Here is a 22,670-nt window from a genome sequence, read left to right as displayed (position 1 = left end):
CACTCGTCCGTAGTAATCGCCCTTCCGGCTGCTCTGTCGGGAGCGGGAATCAGAGGGGGTCAGAAAAAAAACTAGTAAAAGACCCGCGAGTTCGTATCCAATAGAAAATGCTTTTATTCGGGCCTCCAAGTAGGCCACGTAAGCAGAACAGAACAATGAATTCGCGTGGGCCCCACGCGTTACAGGTAACGGTCGAGGAAAAAGGGGGCGACTCGCCAGTTGCGAGGGAGGCTTTCGCGGCGCGGGGGCCAACGGTACGCGCGAGTACAAAGATAGAAAGATAAGAAAAACGCTGGGGTATTCGCCCGCGAAGGAACACGCCCTCTTAGGGGTCGTGGACAGTAAGGGGACGTTGGTCCTAAATACCCAAACACAGCGAAAAGAGAAAAAACTAGATTAGAGGGGACGGTGTCGTGTAAACCGTCCGCGGCCTCTAGGGTCCTCGTCACTGGGGCCAGGGGTCCTATCGCCCTCGCCCACGCGCAAATGAATAACAAAAGAAATGGGTAAAGAGGTAACTCCTACCTTTTTGGCGCGGGTGTATCCAAAATACTCCACACTGGGGCGGCGGCGACAAGTCCACACGCAGACACACACACACAGTATACAACCACGCAATACCGGAAAAAAAAAACAATGAAAACGGAATGCACTACTAATTAACAGAAAAAGAAACGGAACAGAACTGGACGCAACGCGCAAAAGAAAAAGAAAAGAACAATTCGGGCTGAAGCGGGGCTTTGGCGAAAACGGTGACTTTTAGTCGCGGCGGCTCGCTTGCTTCTCTTGAACCATCCTCTTCTTCCCCGGTTCGCGGTATTCCCCCACCCCGAGGATTTCGGCGTCGAGGATGGGCCATTCCACGGTGGTGTCTGGTGGCCAGGTCCTGGGGCCCTCTCGAGGTGGCAGTTGAGGGTGGCTTGTCCCCAGGCCTGGCGTTTCCCGGTGGTCGGCTGCCGGTCGCCCCCGCGGAGGATGACGGGGTGGCGCCGCGACCGGACAGCCGGTATCCTCTTCGGCGGACCCATCCCGCGCCTCCGTCGCTCAGGGAGAGGTTCCTCCGCGACCAGGGACAACGGTGGCTCCTTCTTGGTGTTGGAGGGGGGGGGGGGGGGGGGGGGGGGAGAAAAACGTAGCGTCCGAAATAATTAAAAAATAAAAAAGAAAAACACACGCTCGCTCATTCATACCTGACCCAGCGGCGAGGGGGTCCGCTTGGGCGGAGGAGTGGGGCTGGCAATTCGGGAGGATCCTCGTAACGAGGCATAACCAAAAAAAAAAAAAAAAGGTAATCAACCAAATGAAAATATGCCTCGTTACAGTGTATATTGTGAACTGCCTACCTTCTAACGCATGCCTACAATACTTAATAGCAGAATATACAGCCAGCAGCTCCCGGTCATACACGCTATACTTCTTCTGGGTTGTGTTCATCTTCCTAGAAAAGAAAGCTAGCGGTTGCCAGTTACCCTGAACGTGCTGCTGTAGTGCTGCGCCCGTCGCCGTGTCCGATGCATCTACTATAATGCTTAACCTAGCTCGCGCCTCCGGTTGCGCTAAATACGTCGCGTTGGCCAGAGCTTCTTTTGTTTGACGGAACGTAGTTTCCGCTTCCTCAGACCAGACAACTAACCGCTTTCCACTACCCCCTTCCTGGCACCTTACCAGCGGGGCTTGAACAGTCGCTGCTCCTGACATGAATCGTCTATAAAAATTAGCCATCCCCAGAAACCGACTTAACTCCGATTGAGTCTCTGGCTTAGGAAAGTCTACTATGGCCTTGACCTTCTCTGGTAAAGGTTTTACGCCGTTTCTATCAACTAGGTACCCTAAAAACTTAACGCTATTTACATTAAATACGGATTTCGCACTATTTATAACAATATTGTAATCTGCAAGTCGCTTAAACAATAGATCTAAATGTCTTAGATGCTCAGTCTTATCCTTAGATGCGATTAAAATACCGTCTATATATACATATACGAAGTCTAACCCGCGTACCACTTCGTCCATAAACCTTTGGAAGGTCTGGGCCGCGTTCCTTAAACCAAAAGTCATTACCGGAAACTCAAATAGTCCAAACGGAGTCGTGATTGCCGTTTTCGGCACGCCCTCCGCGACTACCGGTATTTGATAGTACGCGCGCACCAGCTCCACTGTCGAAAGCACTTCGCACTGTAGATTTGTTGTGCGGTCTAACAATCGCCTATTTCTAATATCCACTAGCAAAGAATGATGCTTTAGAAAATCAGCTCCTAAAATTGGGTTTTTTACCTGCGCCACAATGAATCCCCATTTGAAAGAGCGCTTCAGTCCCAGATCCAGCGTCAGTATTTTTGTCCCATATGTGTTTATCTCTGTACCATTGGCTGCAAATAATCTGAAATCGGATGCCTTACGGTTATCTGAAAAGGTTTTGGGCAGAACTGAAATGTCTGCTCCTGTATCAATCAGGAATCGCAAAGCACTTCTCTTGTCTGTGACTAACAAGCGGCTCCTACACGTCGGCCTTCGATGCTGGCACGACTTAAATTACAATTGGACCCTTCCAGGATGGGAATAGGGAATTTGAAGAAAAAGTGAGACGTTCGGCCACCTGGCAAGAGAAGGGCCGCGATTCCGGTCCAAGCTGATGGGACGACAACGTGACCGTTACTCCTAAAGTATTTAATTAGTGCCTTATATAAAAACGTTTTGCCCGTCCCGCCTGGGCCATCCAGGAAAAAGCATGTTGGACCTGTGTACAATGTCTGTAGGGTTCGAATGATTATATTAAACGCGTGTTGTTGTCCTTGATTCAATTGATCGTAGTTGTAATTGTCGTTGGGAACAATGTATTCATTGAATTGAAGTAATTGGGCGCAAAAGGAGGCGGGCGGTTGCGGGAAATCCAAGTGTGTCCAATCTACATTATTGGCCTCAGCGATCGATCTTATATGACGGATGTGCAAAACGAAGTTCGTCATTGTTGCCGTAAACGCGTATTAGATCGTGGGTGAGGTTGTCCTTATGTTGTTCCCACATTGCAGAGCCATTTGGTGGACGGGTAATAGCGAGCAGTTGTCCGAATAGTATGCGAAAAGCTTGCGAATGCTGGCATTCTGAGGTTTCACGAAGTGTCTCCTCGAATGCTGTACCGGTATTAATTAAACAACGGGCATGGCAAGTTTGTATGGCGGAAGCGTACACTGTACCCTCGTACGTGAAAAGCTCATCCCAGGAACGTGGACCTTTAACATGGTGCAGCAAAAGACGGGTAGCAACTAATTCCAGATTATTCGGCGATACTTGAAAAATGCGTCCAATTCTATTGGTTTTACGAATACTTGGGGTCCAGGTTTTTCTATTTTGATTCCAAGCGAAATGTTGCGGAATAATTGCTCTATGCGGAATTGGTCGGCTCCTGCCGCTATGCAGGTTGAGGAGTTTAGTTTTCCGGTTGTTTGTTGAGCTCGCCTTTCCATCAACATGGCGATTGAGATTTCCATGACTTAGCTCTAAATCTCTCATGATAATAGCATAAGTTGTGTGATCTTTCCTTAAATCTTGATCTAGACCTGTCTCTAAACCTCCGTTGAAAATGGGTTCGCTGTATTCTTTGATTCCTAGCTATCGCTTCTACCATAGCGTGTGTTGACCTCTGCGTTTGTAATGATAATTCGGCCGTTTGCTTTACCAAGGACAGAATTGCATCGACTGCCGATTGAAGCGAGTTATGTGTTGTTCGATCGCGGACGCGTAAATTGGTTCGCTTTTTTCGACGGTTTTATCAGCCAAATCCGCGAGCTTACCCAACTCCGTACCGCTCTCTACCACCGAAAGAAGCTCCTGTACACGATGTGGTAGTCTCTGTAGCCATAAAATCTGTAACAACCTCTCTGCTACGCCACTCCCGGCCAAAATTCTCATCTCTCTGAGAAGCTCGGAGGGTTTTTTAGTTCCAAGTTCTATGCCGGTTAACAATTTTCGTAGCTGCCGCTCCTCTGAATCAGTGAATCTGTTTATCAGTGCGTTTTTAAGCGTATTATACTTATCTTTTTCGGGCGGGGGTTCGATAACATCCGCCACCATCTTCATAGTTTGCTGGTTCAAATGCCGCAGCACTGCACTATATTTTACATCATCGGAACGGATTCGATGTAGCTGGAATTCCCCTTCTAAGTGCCGAAACCATAGCTTAGGTGTTTCTGTCCAGAAGGTGGACATTCTAATGTCTTCCTACTCCCATATGCGACAGTCGATTCAAAAGAATATCAGGCAAGATATTATCAAATGCCCCCCTAACATCCAAAAAGGCAGCTATTGTACATTTACCAGATCTTAGACTTTCCTCAGCCTGCAAAACCACGCTGCCAATGTTATCCATGCAAGAACGACCCCTCTTGAATCCAGACTGAGTAGGATGCAGCAAGCCAAAATGCTCACACCACCAAAGAAGTCTATTATTGATTAATCTTTCAAAAAGCTTACAAAGACACGAGGAAAGGGTAATAGGCCTAAAGCTTCCACCATCTGCTTTGGGAATGAATAAAACTTGAACTATTTTCCAATCTTCAGGAATAATATGCTCAATAAAGAACTCATTAAATATATCCAGAAGAATAAGTCTATTCCGAATAGGGAGATGCATGATCATATAGTTATCAATACCATCCGGACCGGGAGCAGATCCGCCGTTAACCTCTTCTATAGCATGATTAAATTCCAAAACACTAAAACAATCATTAAGAAACAAATCATTATTGTCTAAAGAAACTTTGTACCCATCCTCAGACACCCAAGAGGGAAATAACATGTTGACTGCCTCTTGAAACATTTTCTTTCGATCTTTGGAGAAAGTACCCCTATTAGAAGTTTTAGTCCATTTTGATTTAAAAATTGTAATCTTATTCCATAAGTATCCGATGTTGGTTTGAGCATTCAAGGATGCAGCAAATTTAATAAATCCTTCACGTTTCTTTCCACGAAGAATTTTACTTGTAAGTGCACATTGCTTCTTATATGAAATCCAGTCCTTCATAGCACCTGAATGTTTAAACTTAAGGAGAGATGCTTTCCTAAGCCTTATAGCTTTAGAACATTCAGCATCCCACCATGGCGCAGGATTGGAATGAACAGTCAAGTGATTATGTCCCCTATAATGGGGACATTATATAATACAAAATAGCCTCCTTCATTTCATCAACAAACATAATATACTGATCCACAGGAGATTTAGGAACAAAATCAGCATCAATGAAAAACTCTCAATTATTGTCCATAGTGGTAGAATATCCAATCCAGTCAGTTCCACGAGTAGAAATACGGTTTGTTTTACGTCTATGTAAATACTTATTTGTCTGAAACCGTATAGAAATAGGATAATGATCTGATCCAAAAGGATCATCCAACTGATCAGCTTGAATAAGGTGAGCAATGCCTGCTGAAGAAAATACTAAATCCAGATTATTATTAGTCTGGAAACAATTGCCAATTGTGGAACATGTATCTGCATTATGAAGGAAAAGATTCTGTCTTTTCATTATCTTGTGCAAATTAGCTCCTACATCATCAGAAACAACACAATTCCAGCTATGATGCAAAGCATTGAAATCTTCCAACAAGATACAGTCACCCTCCATCAAAAGACCTTCAATTGCCTTCTCCCAGCTATTTAAACGAAGAATATAACCAGGTGGTCTATAACAAACTATAATATTAATAGGATAGTTCAAATTTTCTACCCGAATGGAACACATATCAGTGAATTCATCAAGACTGATAACATTACTCAAAAGTTTGGCGGACAGACCTCTTTTAACAAAAAAAGCCACACCACCTCTCCTCTATGGTCTGTTCTGTCTTCTCTTAGACAATAAAATCCAGGAATATTAAACCTAATATCAGGCTTGAGCCATGTCTCAGTATAAATGATAATATCATATTGTACTGAAAAGACTTCTAATTCAGCATTTTTGTTTTTAATACTTCTACAATTCCATAAAAAAATGTTAAGATCCTGGTCCATTACTATTTCTTCTTAAGAAAATTAGGTTTATATTGCTTAATATCTGCTTTCTTGTTACTGGAGGATGCAATAGATGAAGATGAACGATTAGATACTGTATCTGAAGTTTCATGCAGCACTTTAACTGCAACTTTAGGAACTGACTTAGCTAAGTAATTATCCTTGCAAATTTTATCTGAACTTAGATGAGACACTTTAATATCAGATTTATCACTAATATTAACAGGTGAATTTCTTGAAGAGTGAGTAAGATTCTTAGAGAAAGAAGGAGTATTCTTCCATGATGATGATGCTGGAGAGGAAGGGATTTCCTGTCCTCCAAAAGATTTAATAGTAATAATATTCTCTGGTGACGGCTTCTTCAACTCAGGGAAGTTTTCTGACGTGACTGCAGGAAAATGAGAAACAGCATTACCTTGAACTAGACCAAGGCACCCCATAGCCATCTTTTTGGCTTCCAAATGAGGGACATTCTTGAAGGCCTTAATTTTACTAATTTCCTTCTCAGGAGCAAGTACCCTACAGGAAGAATCTAACGTAACATGGTCACCTTTACAATGAAGACAAGTTTTAATGTCTTGCCTACAAACCTCTTCTGTGTGCTCCTCCGATGACCCACAGAATCTACATCTAGGTAGACTTTTACAAAACTTAGATGTCCAAATCAAAAACATTTATAGCAGACCTTAATAGGTTCAATATAAACCTCAATTTTCATGTTATACAGACCATAAACTTTAATGAAATCAGGCAATATACCACCCTCAAAAGTGATAAGGACAGATTCACTGGGAACCCATTCTACTTTGCCATTTTCACCATATTTTCTTCTATTCAACCTCATGACCTTCAAAATCTTACATGGGGATGAAGAATTGGAAATAATATCCTCTACGTTTAGATCCAAATCAAAGTTTTTGAAAATACCTCTTCTCTGGGTCCTGAAATAGGGAATAAAAACCCTAATTCCTTCCTGCTTACAAACAGGATTTAACACAAAACTGTTTGCTGCCTCCCCAATTTTAAATTTAACTTCAGCCTTACCCCTACCTGAGGGGATAACCTCCTCGGTACTAGCCTTTAAGGAATGGGTGGTTTTAGCCAAATATAATAAATTCTGACTCGTTGTTCGTTTACGAAAATCTGGTTCAATTATGACAGAAACAAATGCAGGGCCAATATGCGTCTTTGGATAGACACTAATCTCATTATTGCTCTTAGAGATGACAGGTTGCTTCTTCTTTAAAATAACTTCAATTTCCTGAGTTTTTGGCAACGATTCAGAAGACTCAACATTTTTCTTCCTTGTTAAGTTAATTTTACTATTCTTCCTCGGTGTAACAGACTCCCATTTCTCAGAAGAATCTTGAGAACAATTCATTGCGATTTCCCTGATGCCATTGGCCACGTGGCCTGCGGTAAACAGGTTAGAAACTATAGGTACCTCCCACTGAATTTTCTTAAAATTTTACACAAAATGTAAATTTCAAATGAAACTATGCTCTCAATTTTGAGGAGAAGAATTAATGCACACGCAACTTAACGCAAAATCCAACTTAATTTTAAAAAAAACCAGACACTACTCTCACAAGCCCGTACTTGCTTCTTGCGGGTTGAATGTGGGGTCGCCACAGGGGTACGCAATGTAGAGTTCTGCTTCAGCAAATAGGGAACTCTACTTTACCGACGTGAGAAAAGGGGTAAATAAGTCCACTGAATTCAAATTGGATAACTATATTTTACAGATATATTTAACAACAATTAATTACAACAAAACTTCTATGAAAATCGCAAGGTTTACGTAAAACTCAATAATTATAAAACACGTCACGTCGCCTGAGCGTTTCACGAGAGAATGTGACTACGCGCGGAAATGCACTCTCCGCTGCGCTTTTACGCCGGAAGTAGGTGTCGCCACAGCAACGGTGCGCCCTCTCGCGAAACTTCGAATGGAAATAACACAACCCATTACGGCGGTCCTTTCGACCTCGGTCGGTAAGAACGGTCGCCGCTTCAGGAACGCGAACGCCCTCTGCCGTCCTGCTTTTGTAACTCGGCTGTAACCAAGGCTGCAATCTGTTTTACCAATTGATCGACGTCGGAAATGGACGCTACGGCTGATGGCGCCCTAGCTTGAGGCGTGATTTCGCCTATTTTATGGGCCAGGGCAGCTAATTTCTCCATCTCCATCCCATCCTGAGCTGCTAGAACCGACTGAATGGTAGTAGGCAGCCTACTTGCCTACAACATTTTCAGTAACTCCTCCAGTACATCTGAGCCCGCCAAAGTACGAAGATGGCGGAGAAATTGAGAAGGCACCCTGTTCCACATTTCCTCGTGTTCGAGGAGCCTTAGGATTCTCTTCTTCTTACAAAAGACCATTATGTATGGTTAAAAGAGTATCAGGATGAGCACCCCACCAAGTTCCCCTAAGGAATTTTATAATGTTTATAAGCTTCCGGGTGTGGGCGCACAATTCGTTAATATGATGCTTAAAAGTTAATTTTTGATCCAGATTGATTCCTAGAAATTTTACTGTATCTGTATTGAATATGGTAGTCTCACCAATCCTGATAGCAACGGAACCAGAAAGGTTACTTTTACCATTGAAAATTAGAAACTTAGTTTTTTGTGCCAAAATTCCAAGGTCAATTGTTTCAAGATTCTTTTTAACAGTATAAATGGCGTTTTCTAGCAAAGCAGTAGCACTACTTATATCCACACCTGTAGCACATATAAGAATGTCATCTGTATAAAAATATACATTGATATTTTGTGCGAAAATTCCCTCAATGCCAGCAATGTATAAAATAAAAAGCAGTGGACTGAGAACACCACCTTGTGGAACTCCTATATTCATTTTCCGGATAACTTCCTGGGGACATCCTTTCTCATCACGTATTTGGAAACGAGCCCTTCTATTGGTAAATAAGTTTACAATGAAATGTAGTGGTTTCCCAGAAAGTCCAAATGATTCCAATTTGGAAATAAGTAGATCAGGTAATACTTTATCAAATGCAGATTCCATATCAATGAAAGCTGTAGCTGTTGTAAAGTGCTTTAATCGATTTGTATGCACCAGAGTAGTAAGAGCCAAAATATTGTCTGCAGTAGACCTCCCTTTACGGAAGCCAGATTGGAAAGCCGGGAGAAGATTCTGAGATTCTATCCACCATATCAATCTCTGAGAGATTAACCATTCAAGCAGCTTACACATGTTAGAAGAAAGGGTGATGGGTCTGAGACCTTTTTGATTTGGCTTTGGAATGAAAAAGACGGAGCTATCCTGCCATTGCTCCGGAAACAGATTATCTTCATAAATGCTATTTATAATATCAAGTAGAGATAATTTCCAAATAAGAGGAAGATGTACAATCATGTTGTAGTCAATTTGGTCCGGTCCAGGTGCAGAATTAGTATTAATATTCTTCAATGCAGAATTAAGTTCAAATAAAGTAAAACCTTTATCAAAGAACGGATTGGCGTTGCAGGAGCTAACATGAATAGAGCAAGGAGCCCAAGGTGGAGTTATCTTATCAATATGCTTATGGAATTCTGCAGGACTAGTCTGTTGTGAAGGACAAGAGGTGTTTGTCCATTTATCCTTGAAAACTTTGATACGTTTCCAAAAAAGACCAACATCCGAGTTGCGATTCAGCTCACTAGCCATTCTGTGAAAGCTCTCTCTCTTCTTCTTACGGAGAGTTCTCCTAGTTATAGCACACTGCCTGCTGTAAGAGTTCCAGTCCTGAAAGGAGCCAGTGTGACGCCACTTAAGTAAACATGCCTTCCTTCGACGAGTCTCTCTACTACACTCCTGGTCCCTCCACGGGACAGGATTCTTGTGATTGAAAGTAAAGCTACCATTTGAAGATGGAGTCGCATGTTCAGCTGCACATTTCAATATTTTAGAGAAATGAAAGTACTGGTCCAGGGTGGATTGGTCAAGGAACTCTTTAGAAGTAAGAATTGATGAGAATGAATCCAGATAATTATAATAAGCCTGCCAATCAGTACGTTTAGGAGTAATTCTATTCCTTAGCTGCTTATATACAAAACGAGTAGCCTGGATACATATATTCAGCGGAAAATGATCTGAACCCCAGGGGTCATTAAGTTGTGAGGTAAAAATCTTGTGCGAAAAACTACAAGGTGAAATGACAAGATCTATATTGTAACCGTACAAAGTACGCTCACATATTAGCGATTCATAGTTCGCGGATTGCGGGGTGGGGTAGAGAGCAATTAGGCAGACTATTTCGTCACGCGCCCTAATAGCACATGCGTGTTATCCCCTCCAGGTAACAGGTGAGCGATCGACCCGCAAGCCATGAAATCGATCGTCACTCTGATCTCTACCGGCTTCTAGATCACTCGTAATTCTAACAAGGGGGTCCGCCTAACGAAAAACGGAACATAGCTTGAGTCAAACTGACTATCGAACACGCAGTGAAACGGCTGGTGCTCGCGGTTATTGTTCGCGCCTCAAACTGAGGAGTCGTTGATCCAAACTGTATCACGGCACGGTTACGCGTTATTCCCGCGATTTGGAAAATCGGAGATTTTGCAACCGGGGGATCAGAGTCAATTAGGAAACCACTCCAGATTTACGTACATTCGAAGATCCGAGAACCGAGACTCACTTATTTCTAAAAAGTGCCTCTCCCATCTTGAGTACTCGCGAATGTCGTACGAGTGAAGCCAATGGTGATAACGTGTTTGAGGCCCTAGATCCCAAAAACTCGTTTTTCATCCATTCCTGAGCTCAGGCATTTTAATGCAGTTTGGAGTGCGAAGTAGGTGACGTGATAAATCTAATAGACAGAAAACTTCCAAGTTATTGTTAATTTGAAAATCGGAGAAACGAGACCCGCTCGCTCAGACGAGTGCCTCTCCCATCTCACGTATAGACGAATTACAAACGAGCAAAGCCAGGGGTGATAACGAAGCCTTCAGGCCCCAGAAACCCTCAGGTTCGTTATTCACTCTCTCCTGAGCTCGGGCAGTTTACTGCAATTTGGAAGTTCTTTTTGGCGTGACTCGGAACCAGAATTGAGGATTTGGAGCTATCGTTACCCTTGTGTGTCGTGAGTTACAGAGGGGCCGGAACCCACACGATTCTCGAGTGTGCATTCCTTCTCTTACTGTTAGCTCATAGCCACAGTGGCGTGGCCAATGTCAAATGTGATTGAGTGGCTCACAAACCCACTGATCATATTTTGAACATTCCTGTGTCACACGCTCTAAAGAGCGTAGTCTAACGATAGTGCGCCGCGAGTTGAGCACCAGCATCCTAGCTAGAATAACTTCCAAACAATGTATTAAAGTCAAAGGGGTTTTTGTCGCACGTGTCACTTGCCGCGGCCTTGTCAAGGCCGAATATATATTTACCACGCTAGGTGACGAACGCTCATCTGGGTATAAACATCAGTAGCTAGCGAATTCCAAATCGTTTTTGTAAACTCTCCGGAGTATAAGAACAGAAATCTAGTCTAAAGCGGATATCACAATCTCCCATCAGCGGATTTGCTTTTCAAAGAATTTTGCCATTAATATCGCGGGGCCACGTTCAAGCGCTCGGGGTATAAGAACAAAGAATTTATAAACTATCCATATTAAATACTAAAGTTTAATAAATTTCGTGTCTACCAGATTTTAACGAGTGTGTCATTGGCTGAATTACTGTCCTTCCTCTTGCCTTGAAATCTTTAAACGCGAACCCTATTCTAAAAAGGTCCGTACTCTCCTCTCGCAACATCTCCTTTCGCTCGGCTAATCAGGGAAGGAAGGAGTGTTACAATATTACTCCCTTGTTGATCAAAGCGACCAAGGTATGACAAGGTGTCAGTGTTATTAACCATGCAATCGGCCTTTTCGATGGCTTGAAGAAAATTTTCACCTGCACGAGAGGTGCTCCTACAATTCCAAGCCTCATGGTGACAGTTAAAATCACCAACCAATACAAATGGACCATGAAAACGTAGCTGTTGTAAAAGAAGAGACCACTTGTCCTGTACAAGGTCAGCAGATGGAGGTCTGTAACAGGCACAGATGGTAAGATTCAGCTCTTCCAACGTGACCTTAATGGCTAAAAATTCAGCAGAGTTGTCCCCAATTGTTACTGAATTTAACATGGACCACTGGATACCCTTCTTGAGGAGGATGGCAATACCACCACCCTTCCGTTGAGATCTGTCCTTTCTAATTATATTAAATCCTGGCAACGTAAAAGTCTTATCAGTGTTGAGCCATGTCTCAACACATACAATAATGTCGTATGAAAAAGATATTTTTTCGAGTTCAGTTTTCTTGCTAGTTATATTACGACAATTCCAATACAGCAATTTGATATTTTCAATGACAGAACCATCCATCATTGTTTCTCCTTTTTGTTGATTGAAGAAAAGATCGGTTTTTTTGACTGAGATTTACTAGTGATAAGCTTATTTTTGTTGTAATTGCTGGCTGAATGAAGAGAATCTCTACTTGAACTTTTTGTTGTTAAACTATTAACAGGCTGGGAAATAGTGATTTTGGAGGAAAGATTATTTTTGGAAATTTGACCTGTACTAGTAGAGGCACCTTGATTTACTTTTATAGCCTCAACAGAGTTTCCCGTAATGACGTTTGACTTAGAATATGTTTTCAAATTATTAAAACCCCATTTATTACCATCATTAACTTGGTGAATACCTCCAATGGTCCTTAGGACATACGAGGTGTGACACAAAAGTAACGAGACTAGTCCAATAAATCATTCTACCTGCAGAATCAGTTCTCCGTGACATTATCACCTTCAAAGTAGTCCCCTTCAGCATTCACACACTTATGCATTCGGCGCTGCTATTGCTGGTAACAATTCTGGAACGAGGTTTTTGGAAGTCCTTTCGGACGATTCTCCGTTTTTGCCTGAACCTCTTCAACTGAGGTGAAATGGGTTCCCTTTAAGCAAAATTTAACTTTACGAAATAAAAAAAAGTCGCATGAAGCCAAATCAGGCGAATAAGGAGGATTCCCTATCACAATAATAATTTTGCTGGTCAGAAACTGCTTGACAAATAGTGCCGTGTGAGCGGGTGCTTTGTCCCGGAGCAATAGCCATCCATCGCTTCACAACTGTGGCCTTTTTTTCCTAATTTTTTCACGAAGTCTTTTTAGTATTTCAATGTAGTAGTGTTAGTTAACAGTCTGACCACTGGGAAACCACTCAATCATTACAATTCCATTAATGTCGAATTTTGATTTTGACATGCGTTCTTTTTTGGATTTTGGGGATCCTGAAGACTTCCATTGCATCGACTGGCGCTTACTTTGTGAGTCATAGGTAAAAATACATGTCTCATCACATGTTATAAAAGATTTCAACAAATTTTACAAGAAACTTGATGTTTATTCGCTGTTCGGTTTTTACGTTAGACATTTTTCCGGCAGAATGCAGTTGCACGTGTTCACTAAATAACGCAATATTTCCAAATGGTATGACTGATTCAATCGAAATTGGCAACATGGATAGAGGAGGTATGTGGGATGATGCCACAAAAACAATTGCTGCTAATTCCATTGTTTTTTCAAGTTACAGACCTAGTCTCGTTACTTTTGTGTCACACCTCGTATTCTTTCTTGGGGGTACTTGCAGGCAACGATGGAAAATTAATAGAACTCAATTCAGTGGAGGATGTGTTTTTCTTCTTTGTATGATTATTCATTCCAAGATTTAACTTGGCCTGGGAAAGAGCCTCATAAATACTAACATCCCTATGGACTAAAATATGATTAACCTCCACATTAAATTTCATTTCCTGACATTCAGGATGAAATGTTTGATGTTCACCCTTGAAATGAAGGCATTGTCTAGTAGGGGAACAGTTAACGTGGTCTTCATCCTTACTCTGCCCACATGCAAAACAAACAGCTGGACGTCTACACTTGATGGCTGTATGATCGTAACCTCCACAGTTTAAATACGTTCTGACTCTCTCAATATAAGGCTGAACTGTTTTGTTGAGCAAACCAAAGAGTTGCACTTTTTCAGGGACTACCGACCCTTCAAAGGTTAACAGTACAGTCTCAGACGGTATCCAAACAGTTTCCTTTGTTTCCAAATTAAAACTCTTCCTGTTAAGCCTTTTGGCAAATGAAATTCTGCACAGGGAAGAGGTCAAATCAATTAATTCCTGAACGTCGATATCAAGACTAATACCTCTGATTAGTCCCTTCTTTTCTACTTTATTCCTAGGAACAAAGGCAGTAATTCCGGCTTCCTTCAAATTCTTTGACACAAAAAAGAGGTTAGCCTCCTTGCCATTATTAAAAAATACTTCAGCTTTATTAAAGCCTCGAGGTTGCATACTTTGGGCACCTAAGATCAATTTACTAATGCATTTAGCAATGCACAATATATTCTGTGATCTATGTTTTTTACTCTTACTCTCAACGAGTGAAACAATAACAGATGCAGGTCCCATATGACCAGTCGGATATTTCAATGTACTATCAGATGGCGTCGTAAGTTTCAGCATGGCTGCCGGCTTCCTTTTTGAATTACTATTCTGAGTAGTACTAGGAAACGCACACCTTTTTTTCTTCGGCGAATTTTTCCTCGGACTTACTGTAGTCCATCCACTATTATCTACCTCCGGATAACTACTCCGGCCCCGAAGGGCTGCGGAGGGAAAAAACGAAAATACTACAATAAGCGTGGAGCTGTGCCGACGCCACTAAGTAAGCTGCACAAGCCCGCCGTAATAACAGGCTTGAGACTTACTCAATTCAATAAAAAACCCCAAAGCAAATCACGCAAACATGCGCACAAACTCCAAAAAACACTACTTAAACAAGATACACTTTTAACTATACAGGGTGTCCCGCAATTAGTGTAGGACCCGAAAAGGGGTGGTAGGTGGGGCGATTCTGAACAACTTTTTCCTTTGCCAAAATATTGGTTGAGGCTCCATTTTCGAGTTATTAGCAAAAAACACTGACCAATGAGAGCGCGCATAGACCGGGTGCGCGAAAGCGTGAGCAAAAGCTTCGAATATGACGGCCGATCATCGTCGTGAACAAATGTATCGATACTGTCGGTATAACGTCGGTATAACGTCGGAATAACGTCGGTATAATAGAAAGCTGTTAGATGAAAGTTACGTTGAATAATGAATAAAAAAATCTGGATTATTGTTGAATTATCATTCATTCATGAATAAGAAATAACAAAATTAGTCTCTACTCACGTAATCAAAGTAAATCGAATTTATTCGATACGTTTATTCGTTATGGCAAAGAAATAACGGATAAAATATGGAAAATTATTTTCGTTCGATATTGTGATGATGAAAAAGAACAAATTCTCATTTTTAAAAAATTAAATAACTTTTCTATTCAACAAATAAAAATTTGAATTGAATAATTAATAAATTTAAATGTAACTCACCCATTGAACTGCAAATAATCACGATGAAAATGCATCTCTGTCACTGGGTCGATCCACCGATCCTTACTGTTCTCATAAATAATAGAAACTCTGAAAAAACTCTCAAGAAACTTCACTGTCACCTATCACTGTCATCTCTCATTATTAGTTTTCATTATCACTTTTTTCTGTCATTTTTCACTAATTTTCACTAATTTTCACTGTGAGTTCAACACATAAATACGACGAATGAAAACACATAAACGAATATTCAGAAATAATTTAAACTATATTATCTTGAAAGCAAGAAAACAGAATTTTTTATTAAAAACAACGATACATTTTATTTCAACATGTATCTTTCGACAATAAACGATGACTGTCGATCGACGCCGCAGTCGTTCAACAGATCATCGTTGCATGGTAACCGTTCGCGACGTATGCCTCGCGATCGAGAACGAAACCGCGATCCGTGGCCAGTCTAACAATGTCTTCTAATAAAATACAATATAATATCGATTCCTCAATTCGGATACCTTATAATGAGAATATAGCGTATCGTTAAACATACATATCTATGAATAATCGTTCACGCGTTTTCATTCGGTCCGTTTACCGGTCGTGCTTATGTTGTGCAATTATTAGAAAGAGACAGTGAAATAAATTGAGAGTTCATTGACCCTGCCAGGATATCAGCTGTTGATGTTCTGATGGGTGGATCTACCCGGTGACATAAATATTTTTTATCGAAGCTAGTTTTTTCATGAATCAATGGGTAAGTTTTATTTAAGTTGTTTCCATATTTTTAAAATTATACGTACGCAGCAATTGATTTATTTCACTTCAATGAGGTACTGCATTAGATATTTTATTCCAATTTTATCCCATTTCGTAGGGAAGGTACTCATTCGTTTTGAAACGTGAATTTATTCATTTGCTTCATTAGAATAATCGACAGAATGAATTTTCGTGAATTTATTCTTTTTCCTTTTTGAAGGCTTAAAATAAATACAAGATACTTGGTCTGGGTAAATAACAACTAATTGGTTTATCTCCCATTCACGAATTACGAAAAACTTAATATTATTCTTAACTTCTTAATTCCTTATTCAATTTAACTTTCACCTAATAGCTTCCTGCTATACCGACGTTATACCGACGGTATCGATACGTTTGTTCACGACGACGATCGGCCGTCATATTCGAAGCTTTTGCTCACGCTTTCGCGCACCCGGTCTATGCGCGCTCTCATTGGTCAGTGTTTTTTGCTAATAACTCGAAAATGGAGCCTCAACCAATATTTTGGCAAAGGAAAAAGTTGTTCAGAATCGCCCCACCTACCACCCCTTTTCGGGTCCTACACTAATTGCGGGACACCCTGTATAGTCAAACCCAAAAATTAGCCAAAAACAAGATAATACACGGACTTCAACTTGTTGCTTCAAGCTCCCAAACCGAAGTCATTCCTATTCCTATTACCCCCCAACTTTTGGCAGAGAAACGACGCGAAGGCATCGTTGCCGAATTGTTACGCTGTTGTTACATCTATCAATCTATTTCTAGATGTCGAGCAACTTGTAGGAATACGGGCTCAAGCCAAGTTTCCTAATGCTAGCGAGCGCGACACGAGGAAAAAGGGAGCGGATCATAAATGCACTTAAGCCAAATGAAATATGCAATACGGCAATCGATAGCATATCAAAGAAAGGACATCTTACACCAAGTTTCAATCCCTATCTCAACCATGGAGCAATAAAAAAAGAATAACGTAATTTCGGTTTTTGGCCTATTTTGCCTATTTAATCTAGTACAAGAATTCTGAAAAAATTCTAAAACATTGAGATTTATATAGCGCATATTATAGAATATGCCGCTTAGCTGTTTTGGAACCTTTAGTTTTTCGTGTTATCTTTCCAATTTTCTTTTTTATAATACTTTTAATATGGGTTGGATTAAGTGATATTATCCATAATAGTTCCAGTATTATACTTGTTAAAAACTATGTCAATTAAAACGATCTTTTCGCTACGAAGATTTTGGGGTAAGTGCCGAGAGGTCAAACTCAGTCCTCTTACCAAAGGCATCCCTACCTCCCCACTCCGTGGGCAGATTCTATAGGAATACCCTAATCTCTATACACGTGCCACGCAGCACCATGACGTCGGGTCATCGGCCACGAGACACGACACCTTCGGTGATCCTCAAAGAAGAAAGCATCGACCGTTAACCATAACATCCGCGACTCTTAGAATTCGTCGCGCAGTTAGATATCGGCCACCGCCGATCCTCAGCCGATGGCAGACGTAGGTCCTCAATATCGGCAGCCTAAGACCTCTTAGAAGCAGGTCAAAGACCTTGAATGCATTGCCTTCTGACACGTGTATCACTTTTGGCACGTGCATGTCCTCTATAGAGGACTCGACGCTAACAAACAATATTGTAGTAGAATCCAAAAATTATTGTCAGTACTATATTAATATTATAGAAAAAATGTTACAGAATATTTAAATTAACAATTTAAAGTATTAATATAAATTTATAATTATATAATATGTCTTATATAATTATTTCAGAAAACAGTTACATTAAATGATGTTGAAATACCTTCTATAATAATGGGAGACCATGCGAAAATGTTGATTGTGTACGATATGATTGATTTAAGTTCTCTGTGAACATTAGTTTTACTGCTGGCATAGTTGAAACGCCACAAAATTGTTGAAATGTTGCATAATTTTGTGGAGACGGTGAAGTCAAATTTTGCAATCCTGTGAGTAAGATTTGTGTTTGCTGTAAAAAGATATTATTATATTGAATAAACATTTCCTTATCAAGTTTGCGCTGTTCTTCAATACTTTTCATTAACAGCTTTTCTTGAGATTCCATTATTTGATTCACACAATTCTGCATAATATTTTTAAAACCAGCTCGTGAATTTTCGCGACTGAGACTAGTAGGTATTCCACATATTTTACGCTTTTTAGAAGTGCGTAGTTCGTTACAATTATCTACTTCTTGTGATCTTAAGGGACGTGTACAAATGCTTCTGCTGTCATCCAATAAGGAGTTCAGTACTGGTGATGATGACGGAAGTGGATGTTGTGTATCAGAAGATAATGACGCCTCACCAGAGGTCTTATTACCTGAAAAACACAGTATCATAATATCAATTATGTATCTATAATATTAGTGTGTTAGTATAAAATATTTATATTAATTTACTATGACAGTGCTGCAATGAAATATAAATTTAAATATTTGAAAATCTTACTTAAATCCAGAGGCAGTAAAGTAGAATCTACACCAGTCTGATTGATAATTGGACGGTGGCCAAATATTTCATTTAGTTCATCAAAAAATTGGCATTTCATTTTCTCTTGCGTCCCAGCACCACTTACAGATAAACTTCGTATTATAGCTTTAAATCGTTTTGTAGATACAAAAATTATTAAATGTAAAAAATAGCTAATACGTTGCAAAAGTTATAATCATAACGATAAATTAAAACTCGTTGTTAGTTCTACATAATAATGTAGCCATTACAAATTATGATCAAATAAATGAACAATGATTCTTTTAATTTACATACTTTTCATTGTTTTAAATTTTTCTGAAAGTTGAGTGTTTTATTGTATCCTTCGGTTTGGAATGTTGCTTCGACTTTTTTAAATATTTCTGCTGTCCGAAATTTTCTCCCATCCATTAAAGTTGTAACTTGTAAATCTTTTACAATTCTTAAAAAACACTGGCTGGCTTCTTTTTTTCCTGAATATAATTCATTGTAAAAAAGTAATGAAGTAATGAGAATTTTGTTTACACCAACACGTGATATTGCAATGCAACACAATGCAATTTGGATTTGATATATTGACAACACGAACTCGACTCTTGTCGTTTCCACTGAACCTCAATTGAACGCTATCCTACAATTTTATAGAGTAGAGTTCAACTAAAACTTTGGTGTTTCCACCGTAAGAGCGCTCACCTCAACCCGACTCTAACCCGATTTAAACCCTCGGTGGAAACTTAGTCATATACAAAAGCGACCTACTTCACTTATTCGACCTGAATAAAAAATACCACAAATTCGCCATAGCCTTCGCCAACAACCTACTTATATACATAAAAATCAAGAAACCCTCCATAATTAAAAAACAGCTTCAGAAAATATTTGCAAAAATACAAGAGTACCTCCAAAACTGGAAATTAAAAATCAATACAGACAAATGCGAAACAATCCTCTTCCGCCCAAGCCTTGCACGTTCCGACAAACCGAACTACGACGTCCAAAAATACGCATAAACCTTCCACCTACATGACAACAACAACCCACTGCTAGAGATATCGAACAAAAAAACAGTAAAATACTTAGGCATTCGCCTTGACTACAAACTCAACTTCACCAATCACACGCGAACAGCAATAGACGAAGCTCAGAAAGCATTCCCCAGCAACAAACACCTCTTTTACAACAAACAGCTAAAACCAAACACAAAACTAACCTGTTACAAAGCCCTAATTAGACCCATCCTACCCTATGGAAGTCCAACCTGGTTCAACCTACCGTCAAATTCCATGGAAAAATTAAGACTTTTCGAACGTAAGTGCCTAAGAGCATGTCTCGGCAAATATAGAACCCCAGAATCAAACTTAACAAAAAAATACAATAACCATAAAATTTACGAACTCGCCAAAATCCCTAGAATAGACTTATTTTCACTCAAACTAACGCGCAACCACTAGGCAAACACCAGAAAAATCACTAGCGAGCGCGACACGAGGCCTCATATTTAGCTCCACCTACCCCAATCCTCTCTACTTTAGCAGAACACGAAACACAGGATACACCCCACCGGAATCCTTCCTACACCTCAACAAATAGGGCTTCATCCAAGACCCCAACAACATCCCGCTTATTTACCACTGTGTAACGTCCTTGCGACTAGACTCAGGTATTTTACAGCACTTATGAAGCAAAGAGCGGTTTTTGCCTATTAAGCGACTCGTTTTTACTATAACTAATTCTAAAGGAATGTGGGATCGTGGTGGCGTGTGGTTAAAGAGTGAAATCTACAGGTTAATACCTTTCATTAATTAGGTTTATTCAAATAATGATGAGAAAAAGAGTTATAATTAACAATTTCTTTAGCGAATATAAAAATGTATGTATGATTGAATTCTGCAAGCAAACTGGAGTATAATAGACTTGTTGTTGTTGCAAATCGTAAAACGGTAGCTAACTACTTCAATTACGTGGTTTTATAATGATAAACGCAACGCAAAAATATAACGCAATTTTACGATGGATCTAGATTCTAACAAAACTGTCAGAACAATATTTGGTTAATTACAAAAACTCTAAAATTTGTATTAGACGTGGAACAGTTACTTCTTGTTTTGACTCTAAACTAATTAGTTCATGGCCCTTTTCGTCAGAGCACTAATCGACACCCAAAACCTGATTGCTTAATTGGGGAGCCTGCGTTAGCTGGCTACTAGAACTACCCAACGATCGAGTATCCAAATGGCTGATACCCGCTGTCCAGTCAAAACTAAGAATCTTGTAGGCTCTTACCAGTTAAAACTGCTCCAGTTCGTTGCTTCCTAAGAGGTCCGGCACGTAGTACTTCCAAGATTGTTCTGCGCTCGCAGCCGCTGCTGCACGCCCTTTTATACCCAGAGAATCATGGATTTTTCCCGCTCAAAAAGTAGTTATTATTTTATTACGCTTTATTTAGTAGCAAATATATATTAGTTTGATTAATAAAAATACGCTTTGCTTTATTATTAATTAGTTTCTCACAAGTTTTCCCGTTAAATCGTATTTTTAATAATTTTTAGATACGCAAATTATAAGGGTTTTAATAGAAAAAATAATTAATCGCAAACAATACATAAAATAATAGCTAAAAATATAATGCAATTTATAATGAGTGAATAATTAATAATATGTACAATATAAACATTTAAATAATAATTTATAATAACTTTGTTTCGAAGTATATCTACTGTCTCTTTCTAACTAACGCGCGTGCCATCGATCGGTGATCTACTCTAAACAACGTTGCACGCGTGAGCTACCCCATCCCATTACCACGCGAATTTTTATGGCGCGGTCGGTAATTTGCGGTCGGTAATTTGCGGTCGGTAATGGAATAGAAAAAAATATACGTTTTTTTTTTTATTGACTTATTAGGTTCAAAACGAACCCATCAGTCACGCAAAGGTGACAATACAAAAAAGGGAACAAAATTACACAATAGATTAACAACGCTTTACAAACAACAAATAAAGACCATAATAACACTCAAACACAATTAACACTTTACCGACCGGCAGTCGATTAATCGACGTTTTGTTCCCAGCGCTTACCGACCGGTAGCCGATTAATCGACTTTTTTATTATCCGTTAGATTCGATTAGGTTAGACTGGCAAGTAGCAAGCAGCAAGCATTTCTTATTTTGTATTCTGATACTCGTTGCTTTGCTTTAAAAGCACCCATATTTTTATACAGTTTTTAAAAATTTAGCCTTCACGATGAAGGAAAAGGATAGTGTTGGTGAGTTTTATCTTGATGATCTGTCAGATTGTCTTCATTGCTCTTCAGCAAGTGGTACTGATGACGAAAGTGATAGTAGTAATGTAATCATTCGAAAGCGACGTTCTGTATTACCACTAATATACAGTGATTCAGAAGATGATGATACAAATAATAACGTTGAAGACAGCAGTGGTACATGGTCGACGAACGACAAGACTATAATTTTGGAACCTTTCGAAGGCAGCCCCGGCGTAAAAATTATGCCAAGTTCCCCTGAAAATGTAATGGATATTGTATATTTATTCATTGGAAATGACCTGTTTGAGCACTTGGTGAGGGAATCTAATAGATATCATTATTAAGTCCTAGTCTCGGACGATTTGCGGCTGAGTGGCCGGTGAGAAGGGCATAGGATTCTCGAACCGCTACCGGTCGGTAAAGTGTTAATATTTAACACAATAGACGTGATAAGACTAACAAAGAACTTATCATCTAACATTATACATAAACTTCCTTAACTAATACATCAAATGTAAATTGGCCTTGCTTATGATTAACAACTCAACGCTACAATATCAGATCTTCAAGTTACATCTACAAAAAAATTCGTCAATCCATTTTAGAACTCTAATGTTTCTTTGGGGATTAGTCAGAAATGTTTGAATCCTAAAGGGAGGAGCCCAACCATCCCTTCTAAGATGACCCAAAAGAA

At 39.9% G+C, this 22,670-nt stretch overlaps 1 protein-coding gene across 1 annotated transcript; it reads right to left on the bottom strand.

The window, feature by feature from the left end:
* Window positions 1-15,852: 15,852 nt before the first annotated feature.
* On the bottom strand, window positions 15,853-21,184 carry LOC105664135 (uncharacterized). Its single transcript, XM_012297345.2, has 2 exons — window positions 18,688-21,184; window positions 15,853-18,559 (listed from the first exon to the last, which is right to left on the bottom strand). Exons 1-2 carry the CDS (start codon window positions 18,785-18,787, stop codon window positions 18,024-18,026), a joined length of 636 nt encoding a protein of 211 aa, XP_012152735.2. The 5' UTR covers window positions 18,788-21,184; the 3' UTR covers window positions 15,853-18,023.
* Between the last annotated feature and the right edge of the window lie 1,486 nt (window positions 21,185-22,670).

This window comes from Megachile rotundata, chromosome 2, assembly GCF_050947335.1.
Source record: "Megachile rotundata isolate GNS110a chromosome 2, iyMegRotu1, whole genome shotgun sequence".
In the NCBI taxonomy this organism is placed as follows: domain Eukaryota; kingdom Metazoa; phylum Arthropoda; class Insecta; order Hymenoptera; family Megachilidae; genus Megachile; species Megachile rotundata.
Note: the sequence above shows the minus strand (reverse complement) of the source record. Positions and strands in the feature narration are given on the sequence as shown.